Source organism: Hydra vulgaris, chromosome 06 (genome assembly GCF_038396675.1).
Source record: "Hydra vulgaris chromosome 06, alternate assembly HydraT2T_AEP".
Lineage (NCBI taxonomy): Eukaryota > Metazoa > Cnidaria > Hydrozoa > Anthoathecata > Hydridae > Hydra > Hydra vulgaris.
In genome coordinates, this window is record NC_088925.1 from 51,870,596 (window position 1) to 51,888,367 (window position 17,772).

Below are 17,772 nucleotides of genomic sequence, written 5' to 3' on the forward strand. Positions count from 1 at the left end.
TCAATATACGGTGTGTTAATTAAGTTCATTTGAGTTTCTTGAAAAATATTTATATTTTCTTCTGATAGGTTATTTATAAAGTTGTCCTCAAAAAAGTCTAAATTTAAATTGTGAAAATCTAATTTCTGTGGAAAAAGCGCTGCCATTTTTTAAAAATGTATAATTTAAAAATATTTAATATAATTAAAAACGAAAATACTCAAAACGCTTACTCGTTTACGCATGTCGGAATAACATCTGTGTTGCGGGTGTTTTCTCGAAATTCGTGAACAATCAGCTTGTTGTAAACAACTTTTGCAAAATAGCCATTTTGACGATGTATCTTCGCCTGATCAAAAAGTTCCTTTCGAATTTTTCGCGTGGTAAAACTAAAATCTTCGTTTAGAAAGATATTAGTTCCTTTTAATTTTCTTGCTCTTTCCAAAATTGTTTTTTTGTCCTCGTAATCCCGGAGCTTCAAGACAATTGTTCGCTCTCGTTTATCATTAGCTACTCCCACTCGATGAGCCCGATCAATTATAATTTCTTTTTCAATACCAAGATTATCTTTAAATAGTTGCTTTACCTTTTTTTTTGTGATTTCCCAATTCTTTTCTTCATTATTTTCAACGACCCCGTCAATTCTTAAATTGTTTCTTCTGTTACGGTCTTCAATATCAACGCTTTTTAATTTTAACTCAATATTGTCAGAAGATATTTTACCCTGCATTTTTCGTACATTTGATAAATCGTCGTGAACTTTATTAATTTTTTCCTCAACTGCTCTAGCTTTATCGTTAAATACATCGCCAACAAAATTTAATCCAGATTTCATTTCGTCGAGTTCTCGCCGAACTTCTTTAAAACTAGATTGAAAGTTATCAAACCTCTCATTTATGTTCGATAATGCTTCATGAAAAAAAGACAAAATTGTTTCTTTTTGAATATTTAGTAGCTCTCTCATCATAGCAATCGAAACTAACTCCTCTGATTTAGACATATCAACTTTTATTTAACGAATTAAAAAAAATTTCAAAAAATATTTAACTGTAAGAAAACGCGTCTGTTCACCACGATGTTCGCCACGCAAAAAAGATCATTTTAAACTTTAACTTACTTTAAAAGTAGAATGAACTCAGCAAGTTTTAGTTAATTATAATTATAGTTAATTATGTTCTGATAATATTGATTCAATAAAAATACACCATTAAAGTAAATGTATGATTCTCCTTAATGTATTTTATGAATGTATGTTTTTATTTTTTATTTTTAATAGATAACAATATTATATGAAACCATGAAACCAGTTATTTCAACAAGGATAGTGAAAAAACGCATGCTATGGGCTGAGAATAACATGAAACTAGCAGTACATGCAGTTGCATCAGGTATGTCTCAACAGAAAGCAAGTGTGTCATATAAAGTTCCGCAATCGACAAACCATAATCTCTGGAAAGTCCAAAATAGGAGCGAAACCAGGGAAAAAGCCTATGCTAGGTGCCTTGAAGAAAAAGTAATTGATTATACTGGCAATCGTGCCCAAATGGGAATCGGTTTTGGGAAAAAAAGATTTAAGCTAAGCTTGCTAAAAAACATAACATAAGTTTTAAACTGGTCAACCTAGTGAAAAGTGTGGGCAACTACTTAAAAAGAGACACAGTTGTGTTAGTCTTCATTGTCCAGAAGCTACAGCTTCAATACGACACATGTGTATGGATAGGATAAAGGTTTCCAAATATTTTGTATCAGAACTTCTATAGAAGTTCTGATACAAAGTAAGAATTTACAGGACAAACCAGAATGTATGTGGAACATGGATGAAACAGGGATGCAACTAGAGCATAAACCTAGACGTGTTGTTGCCAGGAAAGGCTCAAAATATATTCAGAGTCGAACGAGTGGCAACAAGAAAACAGTTACTGTTATATGTTGTGTAAATGCAGCTGGTCAAGTCATACCACCTCATATAATAGGGAAAGGAAAAACTGTCTGAACTCTTTATGGTTTTGATACCGAAAATGCTCCAAGAGTAGCAACATGGAGTGTGTCTGAAAAGGGCTGGACAAAACGAGGTATTGCAGAGTTATGGTTTGGAAAAACATTTCTTCCAAATATTGGCTCAGTAAGACCACACATTTTAATCCTAGATGGACATGACTCACACAATTTTGTTGAAATGATTGAGCTGGCTATCGTAAACCAAATCGAAATTGTTGAGCTTCCAGCTCACACCAGCAACTGGTTGCAGCCTTGTGACAGAACAGTTTTTAAGTCACTGAAAGCTGCCTATTCTGAGGAATGTCAAACAATGATGAATGACTACCCAGGTGTAGTAGTTTCACATTCTAATTTTTGCGGTTTATTTTCAAAAGCGTGGTAATATACTATGATTGACACAAATATATGCTCAGGATTTAGAGCTTGTGGAATTTATCCCTTTAATCCAGATGCTATTCCTAAAGAGGCATATATCCCAAACATTTTATATAGTAAAATTTTAGATGCTGTCCCAGGTCAAAATGTATGCAACATTTCAACATTAAACAACCTTCCATTATTGTCTGATCTATCAGAAAACAGCTTTGCCATTAACTCGCTGTCTTCTACCAAACCAGAAGAAGAAAATGAGTTTATTGATTTTTTAATTCAAGACAATGCTGTGCAATATTCAAATATTGTTACAGAACACAGCTATGAAAGAATCAAACCGGTACAAAACGATGAATTTATTGATTTTTCTGTTCAAGACAATACTCTGGGTTTGAATATTAATACTGATATATGTCTTGAAGTAGTAAAAGTAATTGAATCAACATTAGATTCAAATGATAAAAAATTTTTTTTTGCAATACATTAGCAGATCTTCCATTTCCATTTGCTAACTCATCTTGTCCATCAGACAAAGATTCAGATGTTCTTATATATCCTTCTTCACAAATTAAACAAACAAACAAAAAACTCAAAAAACTCTAATTTAAAGTTTTTTTGTTGCGACCTCAGAGGAGGCTTATAATGCAAAGCTTGAAGATAGGGCTTCAAAGGTAGCTATTGAAAATAGAAAAGTTGAAAAACAAAAGATTTTGCAAAAAAAAAGCTAGATCTTATATCAAACTTGAAGAAATTGACCAAGGTGAAAAAAGATGATATTTTATAAGAAGGTGAAACAAGATATTTTATAAGAAAATTTTTTTAGGTATTTTTGTTCATGTTAATTTATCTTAATGAGTGTATAAATAATTTAATTGAACAAGTTATCTTGATTTTATAATGTGCTTTTTATTTTTTTTTAATTTTATGATAATAAATCAACAACAATGCCCTATTCAATCAAATACAGCCAACGGCCAATAAATGGTTAAGATGGCCAGTATTTGGTAAAATTGTTTACCTTTAATATCTGGGTTATATATAATTTTATGTTATTTAGAATCACAATAATTTTTACTTAAACTGTCAGAGCTTTTAATTTTCTAAAATTTTACATATGGTATGTAACATATACTTAAGTATTTTTCTGTAACGGGTGTTACTTGTAAAAATGTGGCCAGTAATTGGCGTAAGTACCCTAGGTGAAATCCATCGTTAAATAAGTAGCCTTGTTCCGTTAGGTAAATCTTCCAAGTTACTTCTCTAATTTAAATCTAAAAATCTAAAAAGTCAAAAATTTAATTTGATCGTAACTATTCTGTTGAAGATGTTAGACAATATTTCTCTGAGGAAGGATGAACTACTACAAATCAGAACGTAAATCCTTTTTAAAGTATGCTAAAAAATTCAAACTATGTGGTATGTAAACATTATATTATTGTTTGTTGAATAAATAATTATTACCATTGAATTAAATCTAACTTTTTTTATACTTCAGATGGTAAATTGTATTATGTAACTGCTTTTAAAAAATTACAAGTTCTTATAAACGACTGTGAAAAAATGATAGCGTTTAAAGATGTCCATGATTCTAATCATGGAGCTCATGTTGGTCTCAACAACACTAGAGCAAAGCTAAAAACTTCATTCTATTGGCTAGGTATTATCACAATATTACGTATTTTATTCATGTTTGAGTTTAGTTTTATGTTAAATTTAATTGTTAGGGATGGTTAATGATATTAACAAATGGGTTAAAGAATGTGACAAGTGCCAACGTATGGAGAAAATAAGAACTGTTGCTCCGGAATTAAAACCTATTATGGTTAATGGACTGTGGGATATTTTGGGTATAGATCTAATTGGACCTCTTACACATATAAAACTTGGAAACAAATACATTTTAACTATAACTGATCTTTGGAGTAAATATATTGAAGCTTCTGAAAAGTCAGCCTTTTATGTTTCAAAGTGCCTTACTACTTTATTTTATCGATTTGGTCCTCCAAAGAAAATTCTTTCAGATCAAGGCAGAGAATTTGTAAATAGTTTGAATTAACTTTTGTTCTCTTCATTTCAAATCAAACACTTGATAACCTCTGCTTACCACCCTCAAACTAATGGGCAAGATGAAAAAACAAATCAGACAATTAAGAAATCCCTTTCTAAATTATCCAATGAAACCCAAGACAATTGGGACGAATTGTTAGAAGCTGTTTTATTTGGTCTACGTACATGTGTGCAAAATTCAACAAAATTCACACCCTTTTTTTTAATGTTCGGCAGAGAAGCAAACTTATTTTCAACTTTGTCTCTAAATAATACTGATTTAGATACTAATGAAAATAAAAATTTTGAATATAAGACATCCAATAAGCAAGTTCAATAAAAAATGGATTCTTATAATAAAGTTGTTACAGAAGTAAATAACAATATTATGCAGACCCAGACTATAATGAAAAAATATTATGCTTCAAAACAATTAAAAGAATGCAAATCATTTTCATTTAAAATAGGGGACCAAGTTTTAGTAAGAAATTACAGAAAAATTGGTTGCAAAGGAAGTCGGATGGAGCATGATTGGCTGGGACCTGGAATCATTTCAGAAATAAAACAAACTGGTGCTATTTTAACTGTTAATGGTAAAGTTTGGAGAAAATCTGTTGCTTTATCCAACATCAAGCCTTATTTATCAGAAAAACAAGCATTGTCCACCCTATTGATTTTAAAAGAGCATGATTATTGTCTTAAAATGACTAAACAATTAATTGAAAAAGATGATTTAAAAATAATTTTAAAGAAATCCAGCATGAGAAAGCATTCAACTTCTCTAACTGACGCAAGTATATCAAAAGTTTCAAAGTTCTTGCATTTTTAATTCGAAAAACTTTGGTAGTTATACTATTTCTGGAAAATTTGTTCAGATACTTAATGTTTGAAATTCGCATTGGGTTCTAATAAGTAATGTAACATCTGAAAATGGTTCTAATTTTGTTAAGTATTATGATTCATTGTTTACTGGGTTTAACAAAGCCACTGTTCCATTACAGGTACACAAAGTTGCACGATCTTTGTTAATAAATGAATGTATTTCTTCTTTGAATGTGGAGGTCATAAGATGTCAAAAGCAAGACAATGGAAGTGGTTGTGGGTTTTATGCTATTGCAAATGCTACTGTTTTATGCAATGGTTTTGATCCAAGTTTAATTATCTGGGATAAAAATTGTATGAGGTCTCATTTCCTGCAGTGTATTGAGAGAAAAAAAATGGAGATGTTTCCTTACATTTTATTATCATATGGTAAAAAAGTATGCTCATTATCATTTCAATGTGATGATTTCTGTCACTGTAAAATAAAATAATATTGATGTAGTGTCTCTTTAGATTATATTAGGTGTATATTTTTAGGTGTAAATATACACCTAAAAATATTTAGGTGTATATTTACAATATGCTGACCTAATCATGTGATAATAGCAGTTTTCAGTTATTTATTTTGTTTTAATTAGTAATTTAGAAACTTTGTGTAAAAATAATTTTTTGAAAACCTTAATAAAAGTTAGATATTTAATTTATTAATTTTTGTTTTGTAAGCATGACTTGAAATCTTTTTGTTGCAGATTTTTCGTCATTTTACATATTTTACAATGTTATCTATAAATTTAAACAAATATATATAATTACAAGCTGACTGGGGCAAGTAGAAGTCAAAATGACTTATCATCAAGCCCCTTTGTGAAATACAAAAAAAAAAAAAAATACAATTAAATTTTACATTTTCCAATATTACATAAAAGAGTGAAATTATTAAGTTTAAAAAAAAAAAAAATTGGTTAGAAATTTTAGAAGGTTAAAGAAGAACTTAAAGTTAAAAAAAGAACTTAAAGTTAAAAAAAGAAGAAATTTAAGATAAAGTTAAAATATGAAATAACAAATAAAAAATTACAAATCGGTACATATTCGTATACATATTAAAGACAATAAACAAAAAAACAAAAAAAAAAAATTTAATTCGCTTCATATGCATATACATATTCAATACAATATTAAAATTAAATAAAGTACATAAAAAATTAAAAATACAAAACTATTTCGATTTTTTTTTCAAAAAAATGAGAGAATGTACGTAATGTTTAAATTTAGTAAGTCTTTTTTTACAGTTCTTTTAAATGTAGCAATAGATTTTATTTTTTTCATATTTTCGTCAAGAACCGAATTCCACAAGCGTGGTCCCCGGCATATAGTCGAGAAGTCAGATTTTTTGAGTGATGTTAGTGGGATGTAGTAATTACTCATTGAATGTCTTGTTTCATATTTATGATTAATTCGAGTGAAACTTTTAAAAAAATATTTTGGAATCATTTCATTTTGAAGTTTAAACATAAATAACAAGTTATGGTATATATTTAGTTTGTATACATTTAGAGCATTTATTTCCTTGAGTAACGGCTCGGCACTTTCGTATCTACTTGCGCCCAAAACTAATCTACTTGCTTGCTTTTGTTTTGTATAAATAATTTTTAGGAAAGATAAATGATTGTTTGCCCAGGCAATATTACAATAGTTAATATGACTATGTATAAATGAAAAGTATAAATTTTTTAAACATAAATTATTTAAAAGATGTTTTGCTTGTACATAATCCCCAGGGTCTTTGAAACTTTGTTCTCGACTAGCTTTATTTGGCTTTTCCAATTTAAATTCTCATCGAAAATTATTCCTAGTATTTTCATTGAAAAAACTCTTTTTATTTTAATATTGTTAATTGTTAGTTCAGGTAATTTGAGTGGAAGGTTCTCGGATTTAGATGACTTAGCAAACAAAATATATTTCGTTTTTTCAATATTTAATGAAAGTTTATTTGCTTCAAACCACTCATTAAGATATATTAATTCTGTGTTTACAATATAAAAAATATTTTTTAAATTTGAGTCAGAAAAGAAAACATTTGTGTCATCAGCAAAATCAATATAATTAAGTATTTTTGAAGACAAATAAATATCATTAATATAAATTAAAAACAGCAGGGGTCCAAGTATTGATCCTTGGGGAACTCCGCAATTTATTGATTCAAATGGGGAACATGTTAAGTCATATGGTACTCCTTGTTTACGATTTTTTAAATAACATTGCAGCCACTTTAAATTAGAGTGAACTACTCCATAATTGTGTAGTTTATAAATTAGAATCTTGTGGTTGACAGTATCAAATGCTTTTGATAGATCTAGAAAAATTCCGAGTGTGTAACTGTCGTTATCAAAACCATTTAAAATTTGGTTGGCAAGATCAATTACTGCATGTTCCGTGGAATGGTTGTTGCGAAATCCAAACTGTTTATGATAAAGAATGTTGTTTTTTTCAAGATAAATGTACAGTCTGTTGTGCATAATACGCTCTAGTATTTTGGAAAAACAAGAAAGTATGGAAATTGGTCTGTAGTTAGATTTTATTGAGTCATCACCGCCTTTGTATATCGGAATTATTTTTGCTAATTTGGTCAGGAAAAAATGCCGTTTTTTAGGGAAAGATTAAAAACTTTAAAAAGAGGTTTCTCTATAATATCTGAGACCGCTTTTACAACATCAGGGTTAACTTCATCTAGACCCGCACTTTTATTTGTTTTCAGCATACTAATTGCTAGTCGAAGTTCATCAATTAAAAGCTCCGACTCCTCCATGAAGGAATCAGATTTTTTCAAAAAAAATTTAAATGATTTTTTTCCCTCAGGAATTGCACCGGCAAGCTCTTTTTCTATATTTATAAAAAAGCTATTAAATGTTTCAGCAATTTCTTTATTAACAAAAGCATCTCCTCTATTATCATCTCTTTGCAATCTTTTTGGAAGATTATCACTTTTCACAATTCCCACTCCTGTTATTTCTTTAATTACATTCCATGTTTTCCTTGCATTTCCAAATGTTTTATTAAGTAACGAAGAGTAGTAAATTTTTTTGGATTGCTTTTTTAATTTTTCAAAAGAATTTTTATATTTTTTGTATTTGATTTCATTTTTGTAGTTCTTTTTTTTTAAAAATTTTTGGTAAAGTTTTTGTTTCCTTTTTGACGACTTAATGAGTCCTCTCGTCATCCACGGACTTAACAAATTTTTAGAATTAACAATTTTTTTTATTTTTGGAAAGGCCTTTTCGTATTGTCTTGTAAACATGCGAATAAAAAAATTGTAGCCATCATTAACGTCATTGGAATCAGTTAAAAGTTCCCAGTTTACTTCATGTAAGAGATCACGAAACGTGGCGATTGATTCATTATTTATTTTCCTTACGTATACCGTTTTTGTTTTTATTTTATTCTCAAGGGTTGCAGATTTTATTATCAGAAAAACTGGAAAGTGATCAGTTAAATCTGTTTTAATAATTTTGTTTTAATAATAATGTTGCTAAATACATAAAAATATTTTCTTCACAAAAACTTATTTTAAACAAAAACTAATTTTAAGTGTCTTTGATTGATTCAGTTTTAGATTAGATTTATAAGTAGTGAAGATACAACAAGTAGAGTTACAAGTAGTAGTTATAAGTTAGAGTTAGAACTAGAGTTACAAGTAGTAAAGATGGAACTAGACTAGAGTTAACTCAGTTTTATATGAGAGTTTAATCTAGAGTTTTCTAAATTAGATTTATTATGATAATTTTTTTTTTCTAATTGTTACTTTAGTTTAAATTCTAGATGTATCATCACTCTTAAGTAAAAGTTATAATTAATAAATATAAATTATAAATATAAAAAAGTTAAAAATAATTTTCTAATATTATTTTTCTTATATTTCACTTTAGATTGCCTGATTACATTTCAGGTTTCAAATACTTTTTTAAATTCAAACATTTTTGTCTTTTTTGTTTGTTTCATCTGTCAATTAATTATCTAGTAAATAATTCTACTTATAATAAGAATGAAAACTTTCTTTCTTTTTTTCTTTTTTTTGAGTTTTAGGTACGACAACTTAAGCTCTTAACATAAGTGGTGGAATCTTCTTAAGATTCCATCACTTATGTTAAAAGTATATTTGATAGGTAAACCTCGATCCCTGGTGTTTTATTTGAGGAGGCAAACAACCGACTATCTAGGAGAGGTATATTTAAATGGACACAAGTTTAATAACAATACAAAGTTGAATGTAAATTTATTTTGGAAAATAAATTTTTTAACAATTTAATATGTTATGCGTTTTTTTTTTACATTTCTTATTTTGTTTCCAAGTAATTGTAATCTACATGTTTTAATCGCTTACACATTATCCCACGTAAGCGTGTTTGGACGGTTTAGTTTGGATACTGCTGGTTTATAATTGTAACGTTATGGAAGGTTTAAGATCATATTTAGATCAAAACCTAGAACTTGTTAAATTTCAAACTATTAACTCGTTTTCCAGATCAGAAATGAATTCCTATGTTTATTAAGTGTAATAGATTTTACACTTCTTACACTTATATGAAAATTTTCATCAGCTGAAAATTTATAGATAAGGCTTCTTTTTAAAAAAAATTTTAAATTAAAATAACTCTTGTAGAAGTACTATTACATTAGGAGATAATATTACTTATCCAGGAGGCACCGTGTGGGGTGATATCAGATATCAAAGCCAGATATCAAAATTTAAACATATTATAACATTTATATCACTATCTATAAACATAAGACAATACAAAATAAGATCGCTAATCAAGAGCAGTGCGGCGCTCCTAATCGTATTGTTACGTTAAATATGTTTGCAAATATTAAGTTCTTATAAGATTATTTTTAAAGCCATACTTTTTAATAAGGATTTTATAAAACTGTAATTTAAATCTTAACTTAAAATTTAGAATTACGTTTTGCCTTAAAAATTATGTCTTGATCATTTTATCTATTTTTTTAACGGGATACTTATTTAACGCCAATAGGCGTTAAATAAGTATCCGTAAGTTAACGCATGCGCAAATACAACATTTTGTCTACTTTTTTAACGGGCTACTTATTTAACGTAACAGCGGTTTTTTTTCTCTTGAGGGTAATCAACTAACATCAGATAAGTTTAATCCTATTATATCTTGTTCATCTATATGTCAATAAATATTATTTTATTTGCATTGTATTATATTTTTATTACGAGATTTATTTAGCATTATGTATTCTGTTGAAAGGAAATTATTAGAACAATACATCGAATGGGAAGATTGTTGAGAAGAAGAACTTTGTATTAGTTAGGAGATTAGTTAGCATTGATAAAATGACGTAACCACGTAATTTTAATTTTAATTTCAGTCTTTGATTTAAAAGTATTATTTAGTTTTATAGGCTTTATTATGCCAATTGATTTTGATTTGCCCAGTTTTGAGGATTTTAATAAAATGTGCCAAAATTTAAAACGCTTAAAAAACATATTATAAAAAATTTTAACGCTTCAAAAAACGAAGCATTTTTTAAAATGCAACTGTCACAAGCTCCACAAACACAAAAAAGAAAATTTGCAGATGCAGATTGTTTTTCAATTTTAAATAGGAATAAGGAACTAAACTGTCTAGTTTACCAATTAACTTATAAAGAAGAAACTAATGTGGATCAAATAAATGAATTAAAAATCCAGGTAACTAAGTTGGAAACTGAAATTACGGACTTGAATTCTAAAAACAAGACTTTTAAACACACATTGTAACTCAATAAGTTCTCAATTAAAGGCTATGAGTATTAGGCTAAAACAGGAGGAGCAGTTCCAACTTATTGCAAATAGAAAATCAAAACAGCGCAACGTAAATTTGCATCTGCTCGTGCAAAAAATGTAAGATTGCTGAAAAAAATTAAATTTGAAAAAAATAATGCAAAAATTAGTAATATAAACCAGAATGGTTGCCAAATTTGCAAACATTTTTTAAGCAGTGATAAAGATTTAGCTGTTGTTGATTCTTATTTAGACTATGACAAGATTGGTTCTTCTGAACTGCTCTGTGGATTTACATTAAGTAATCCACAGAATATATCAGTACAAAGGCCAATAGTTAGGAAAAAATATACTTACGTTAAGTTAGGACATGGTAAACCTTATTCTAAGTTAGGTAGGTATGCTGTAGCTAGACGATCTAAACTTGCTTTTATATTTCTTCGATTATTAGCTTGTTCAGATTCAGAATGTGATTTGTGTATGTTGTTTTGTGATTTTATGTCTTGTGAAAAGTCAGTATTTTGTTGTTTTGCAAATAAGTTAGGTTTAGTTACTCAGCTTAGTGTTTCTGAAGCTTCAAGCCTTTAAGGTGAGAAAGTGTGTTGTTTGTTTAGAGCGTGGCGAAAATTCTTTTTATAGAGAAGGTGTCTGTCTTGTTTGTGGTCATCAAATTTAGTTTAAATATTTTAAAACGATATTTTAAAATAATAATAATAAAAAAATAGATCCTTGATTTATAAATTAAAGAATTTTATTCAGTTAAAGTATGTCTGTAATGTTTGTTTAAATTAATTTTTATTATATGTAATATTGCTTTTATATATTGTAGGGCAGTTCTATTTTTATCTTCAGAAGTTCATTCTACCTCAGCAAAACCTCCGCTCAGGTTAAAGAATGGAATATAATTCTAGCATCAAATGGGTGTAAAAATATAGCATATTATTTTAAGAACCTACGCAAAGCAACTGGTATGTTTGTTGTGTTTGATCTGGTATGTTCGTGCAGTTTGTTTGGAATATTTATTGTCAGTTATTATATGTAACATGTATTTTATATATTAGATGCCCATTCGATTATTATCATTAGAAGTTAATTCTACCTCTGTGGTACCACTGCTCTACCTACCTCCACTCTTGTTAACGAATGGAATGTAATTCTCATATAAATTGGTGTAAAAATATAATTTAAGAATTAGTACAAGTTATTGTCACAAGTTATTGAGTCAAGCAACCGTTCTTCTGGTTTAAAATGAAGTATGAGTCTAGTATCAACTGGGTGTACAAAGAAATTTCGTAATTTTGCGAAAATTCAATTTTCTTTACAGGCTTAAAATAAATCTGTTTTTGTTAAATTTAAACGTTTAGGTAAGATTTTTTTTGTTTTTAAAATAGTCCAACAATGTTTACATTTAATAATAAATACCGAAAATATATTCTTTCTGATTTTTTTTGATAAAAAGTAATATCAAATTACTAAAATTTAGCAAAGTTCGTCGTTTGACGCGTTTTATTGGTGTTTTTATTCTTTTTACAGAACAAAATATCTCTAATGTTATATAATTTATAAAGGTTTTAGTAACACCCCTTACGTAAATATTTTCTAAAAATAACAAAAAGCCGTAAAGCTCGCCTGAAACAGCCGTGGCATACAACCTTGCCAAACTATTACTTGCTGCAGCATCTATAAAACCATCGGCTGGCAGAAATTGTTTAGTCTCGCTGGCAGAAACTGTTTAGTTCTTCGGTGTTACATAATTTAATCTGATTTATTAAGGAATGATTGTTTGCTTTTAACGCTTAATCCAGCTCCATTTCTTTCATTATTGAAGTTTTTTAACCGTATATATAGTAATATTAATTCACCCAAGTATAATTTTAGTTTTTTGCTACACTTGCTACAGGTTCTCGGTTGATGAATTTTAGTCTTTATGTAAGACTTCCTTGTTAATAAAATGATGATACTGAATAGGTATTCATTACAATAAATGCACGGGGGTAAGCTTAGAGTTGTTTGAAAGCATGACAAACAGGATTTTGCTCCAGTTGCAACACATATTTTGCCATTTTATTTCACTCCCAGTCAAAATTAAGTAGCTACGCTGCGAAATGTTTGAAATTCTTACAAAAATTTATGAATATGAGAGACAAAACCCTGTAAAATCTCGGGTTTCTTTAGCGAAAGTTTTTTTTTGATTTAGTAAAATTAGTAAAGCAACAACAGCGGCCAAAATTTGATCTAAAATTTTTCTATTATTTTGCATAAAAATATATACATATTTATATACGTGTGTAGAAAATAATAATAAATGTAGTTTGAGTTGACTGTAGCTTCACTTGCTACACCTTGGATCCGCTCCTGGATATATATTACGTATTTTTATATCATTGATTCCAACATAGTCATAATGGCAGATAGTCCGACCAGTTGGGCCGTTTTCACTAGATTCTATCGTTTTTAGACAATTAAAGTCAAAATCTTGAATTTAAGTTGAAAACTGTTTATTTATCGTGCCCAGACTACCAATAAAATTTATTGGTAGTCTGGGCACGATAAATAAACAGTTTTCAACTTAAATTCAAGATTTTGACTTTATTTTAGATTTTGACTTTATTTTAGATTTTTTTGCATTTATTATAAATGCACAGAAATCTAAAATAACAGATGAACAAACAATTGATTATTTCATATTAGACTTAGAATCAAATTTTTTTTTGATAACAATAAGTTTATCAGAAATGTCAGTTTTTTTTTTTTTTGAAATTGGGAGTAGAAAAGCTTTAACCAAGTTTAATTCGGCCAATTTAAGTCGGAGCATAAATTGAAACGCCACTTACCAATGCAGTATTCAAATAGTTTCTCTTTAACACAAATAAATGCATAAATTGACGTTAAGCAAACGTCTTCTTCAGATAAGTTCATTAGTTTTGTTTAAAAAAAATATTCTTTTTGTTATAAACGATTTTTGGTGCCCTCCATATATCAGAGCTTTCAAAGTATTCTTAGAAGTTGATACGAAGCTATCATTCTAGTTATTACAATGACCTTGCTAATCATATTTAGAAAATAGAAAAAGGAAAAAGTTTTATATTTTGTTGGATACATGTTTAGTACTTTTTATTAAATAATATGCTATTCTAAAAATTGGGAAAGTTGAATTAACCAAAAAATACTCTTAATTTTGTTAACTGCAAAAATTGTAGAATAAATAAAAATTTTTTGAATAGTAATTGTTGGACTAAAAAAAATATAATAATTTAAAAAATCAAGGTGACTTTTGTCTGTATTATCTTACTATTTAAAATAGAAGAACTAGCATTAAGAAAGTCAATTAAAAAGTTCATGTAAATATAAGCTGCTAATCAATGGCATAACTGCTTTAAGATATTGAGGTTTATCTTACTTTTCAAAAAGTTGTTTTATAAATTTTATCAAGTTATTTAAAGAAGTGTCTCTCAATCTTCAAGATATTTTAAAACTTTATTTTTGTGTTTGCTCATTGTCCTATACAAAAGAGCTTGTAAACTAAAATCAAGTCTATAATAAAAAGAGAGGAATTTTTCAGAAAAGAAATCAAGAAAGAGTCTTTGAACTCCATAATAATATCATGTAATGTAATGATATAGTAATTGGTTTAGCTACTTGAGGAATTTAATAATTCTACAGATTTTATTTATAAAGTTTTGAAATATTAGGACATTCTTTTGCAATGCTTTTTCCTTTACACAACTTCAACCTAATAAGTCACTTTTTAGCCTCCCTGGAAATTTTTAAAGATTGATAATGCACCTTAAAATAAAAATCGTTACAAAGAAAATCGTTTTTATAAAAACAAACCGCTAAAAAGATAACATTAAAAAAAGTACAAAATAGGATTAAATGAGAAAATACAAAATAGGATTAAATGTTGATGTTAGATAATCTAATAAAAAAGGGCCCCTAAGCTTTTGTTGTGACGTTATCACTATCATCCCTTTTAAGAACATTTTCGCCACTTCCTAAATAGTAATATCAATATTTTTCGATGATAGATCTTACAATCGAGGTTATTTACAAATAGTTAAAAACTAATCTTAAGTAAATACCATGAAAGAGCATTAATAATACAAATAACAATGATAATAATAATGATGATAAATTATAAGAATAATAAGAAAATTATATGATAATAAATCAATATTAATTTTAAAACAAAAATTGAATATAATGCACAGGCAGAAAAGTTACAAATAGTTATGTACTGACAAAACGTAACAACCTACCATGTTACTAAAACAATAACTGCAAAAAAAAATAACAATAGTTTAATAAATATAATAATCTTAATATCAATATTCATATAAATAAAAGTAATATAAATATTTCATTAAAAAATAACAATAAATAAACAAACAAAAACTTTTCAATAAAACTCACAAATAAAAACGTGTCACCCACTTACACATAACATTTAGTCACAAAGAGTACAGAGTTTTCATAATAAATGACAATATTTAAACAAAAAAGTGAATCTTATCAAGCAAACACATATAATCAAAAATATTAAAATTTAAAAAATATTCTTTTTCTTTTCTTCAAAAACGGAGCAATTTTTATATATTTTTCTAATTCTTTTTAATTACTTTCCATTTTCGAATGTTTTTTTTCCTTTTAACTTTGGTTTTATTGTCTTTCCGTTTTCTTATCTCGTTTTTTTCTTAAACTTTTTTTCCTAACGCTTGTCAAACTTTAGCTTTTTTTATTTTCAGGGATTCTCGAATTTTCCGAATATGATTTTCTGGAGCTACTGATAAGGTTTTCGGATTTAACCAGTCAAACGTACCTTGGCATGATTTGGAATACTCAGTAGCACCAGAACTGGCCCATTTTCCTTTTTTACTATTTTTCTGGTGCTTAATACATCTTGATATAACTTTCTTTTTTGTTTCACCAATGTATATAGAGTTGCATGAACATTTTATTTGGTAGACGTCTGGGTTTGTATTAGGAGGAAGTTTTGTTTTATTGTTACAGAATATATTGTTTAAATTTGGAAATGATGTAAATATAACTTTTATGTTTTGTTTTTTAAATTCTTTTCTAAGTTTGGGGCCAACAATTGGTATCCGTGGTAGCTTTATAAATGGTTGGTTGTAAGTTAGTTGATAATTGGTATTTTTTTCATCTATTTTAATATAGTCTCTGGCGATATTAGTTAAATTGTTCTTGTCATGACCGTTTTCAACAAATATTTTTATTAAAAATAAATTTCCTGTTAGAGGTATTTTTGAGAACATATTCTTTTTGCACGGCTTAAAAACCCTTTGAATACGCTAGTGATAATATTAGGATTGATATTTGAATTTTTTTTTTTTTTTTTTTCACCTCCTCAAGGCCGATAAAGCCACAACAGATGAGGAGGCTACTTAATAGTGGTTATAACCCTCTCTCAAATCTATAACTCCGAAACACGAACCTTGACGAACAAGGCTGCTACGCGGAGAAACAAGTTGGTTTAAGTTGAATACTAATTATTGCTTCTTTTCAATGTATTTGAAATTCATAACCTCCATGCATTGTGTTTGTAATATTATTATATAGAAAATTAAGTTGTTTTTGGTGGATTTCGAGTTCAACAGTGTATTTTATGGCAGGATTTTGTTCGTTTAGAATATTTAGAAACATTTGTTGTTGCTTTATGTATATATATTGAATTACATTGACAACATTTGCGCCCACATTCTTTAACTTCTTTTCTTAATACCTGCGGAAGTCTTCGTTGCACTGTAAATATTGTCCGATTAACACCAGAATGATGCTTTGAGTGACAATTACGAATTTCTTCAGCAATACTTACTCCACATAGTTCTTTAATATTTCTTCGTGAAATTTAACCACGTCTTTAGAACTCTTGTCAACGTGATGTTTATGTTATATTCTTTTATTAAGTCTTGCAATAGAAAAAGTCTTCTTTTAATAAGCGTTTCTGATAATCAATTTGATCGAACTCTATGACTTTCAGTCAGCATACTTTCAAACCATCCATGAACTGTTACTGAATCAGTGAATACTGACAAATTCTTTATATTCCACTTAGCAGCTAGGTTTATCCCACGCACCACAGCATCTAATTCAGCAATATTAGTATGCATGACATCATTTATACTTCAAAGACAGGCTGCATCTTCAATTATTACGCCATTGTATTCTATAGCAATCCCATTGCCATGCTGCTTGCATCACACCACAATAATGCTCCATTTTGAATCCCTTCAGCATTCCATTTCCCTCTCACAGAATCACTAACTTCAAATTGGTGCAATATTTCGATTAACCATGACTGAGCTTGATCTCCGATTAGATCATCCCAAGCATCTCCTCGACTATGACGTTTTATAAAACTGCAGGCAATTCTGAGCCAACCTCCAAAAGGAAAGTGACCTTATAAGTTTCCAAATATTAAAAAAGTTTCTGTCGTGTTACTTTTTCATTTTCAATATCTTGTGACTTTAGAATAATGTTTCCACGTTTCCAAAAAAAATTTTTTTTTTCATTTCTTAACAGTTGCAAACCCAACACTCGTGCAGCATCACATTGCTCCGGCTCTTTGGTTACCAATCCATAACGCGCCAAATAATTTACGACATTTTCAACTGATGTCTTTTTCAAATTAACGATTATATTGTCAATGTAGTGGTCAATTGCTACACTAATACCTGCATTGATATTCAACACACTGCTAAGGTTGTGACACTATTTTTGGGGCAGAATTTCTCACTTTTCTCACTTTTTTA

At 28.5% G+C, this 17,772-nt stretch overlaps 1 protein-coding gene across 1 annotated transcript; it reads right to left on the reverse strand.

Moving 5' to 3' along the window:
• Positions 1 to 208: 208 nt before the first annotated feature.
• On the reverse strand, positions 209 to 979 carry LOC136081489 (uncharacterized). Its single transcript, XM_065798808.1, has one exon. It carries the CDS (start codon positions 977 to 979, stop codon positions 209 to 211), a length of 771 nt encoding a protein of 256 aa, XP_065654880.1.
• Positions 980 to 17,772: the final 16,793 nt, after the last annotated feature.

Excerpts from the sequence above, each read along its gene's own strand:
- LOC136081489 (XM_065798808.1), bottom strand. The coding sequence starts at position 979 with ATGTCTAAATCAGAGGAGTTAGTTTCGATTGCTATGATGAGAGAGCTA.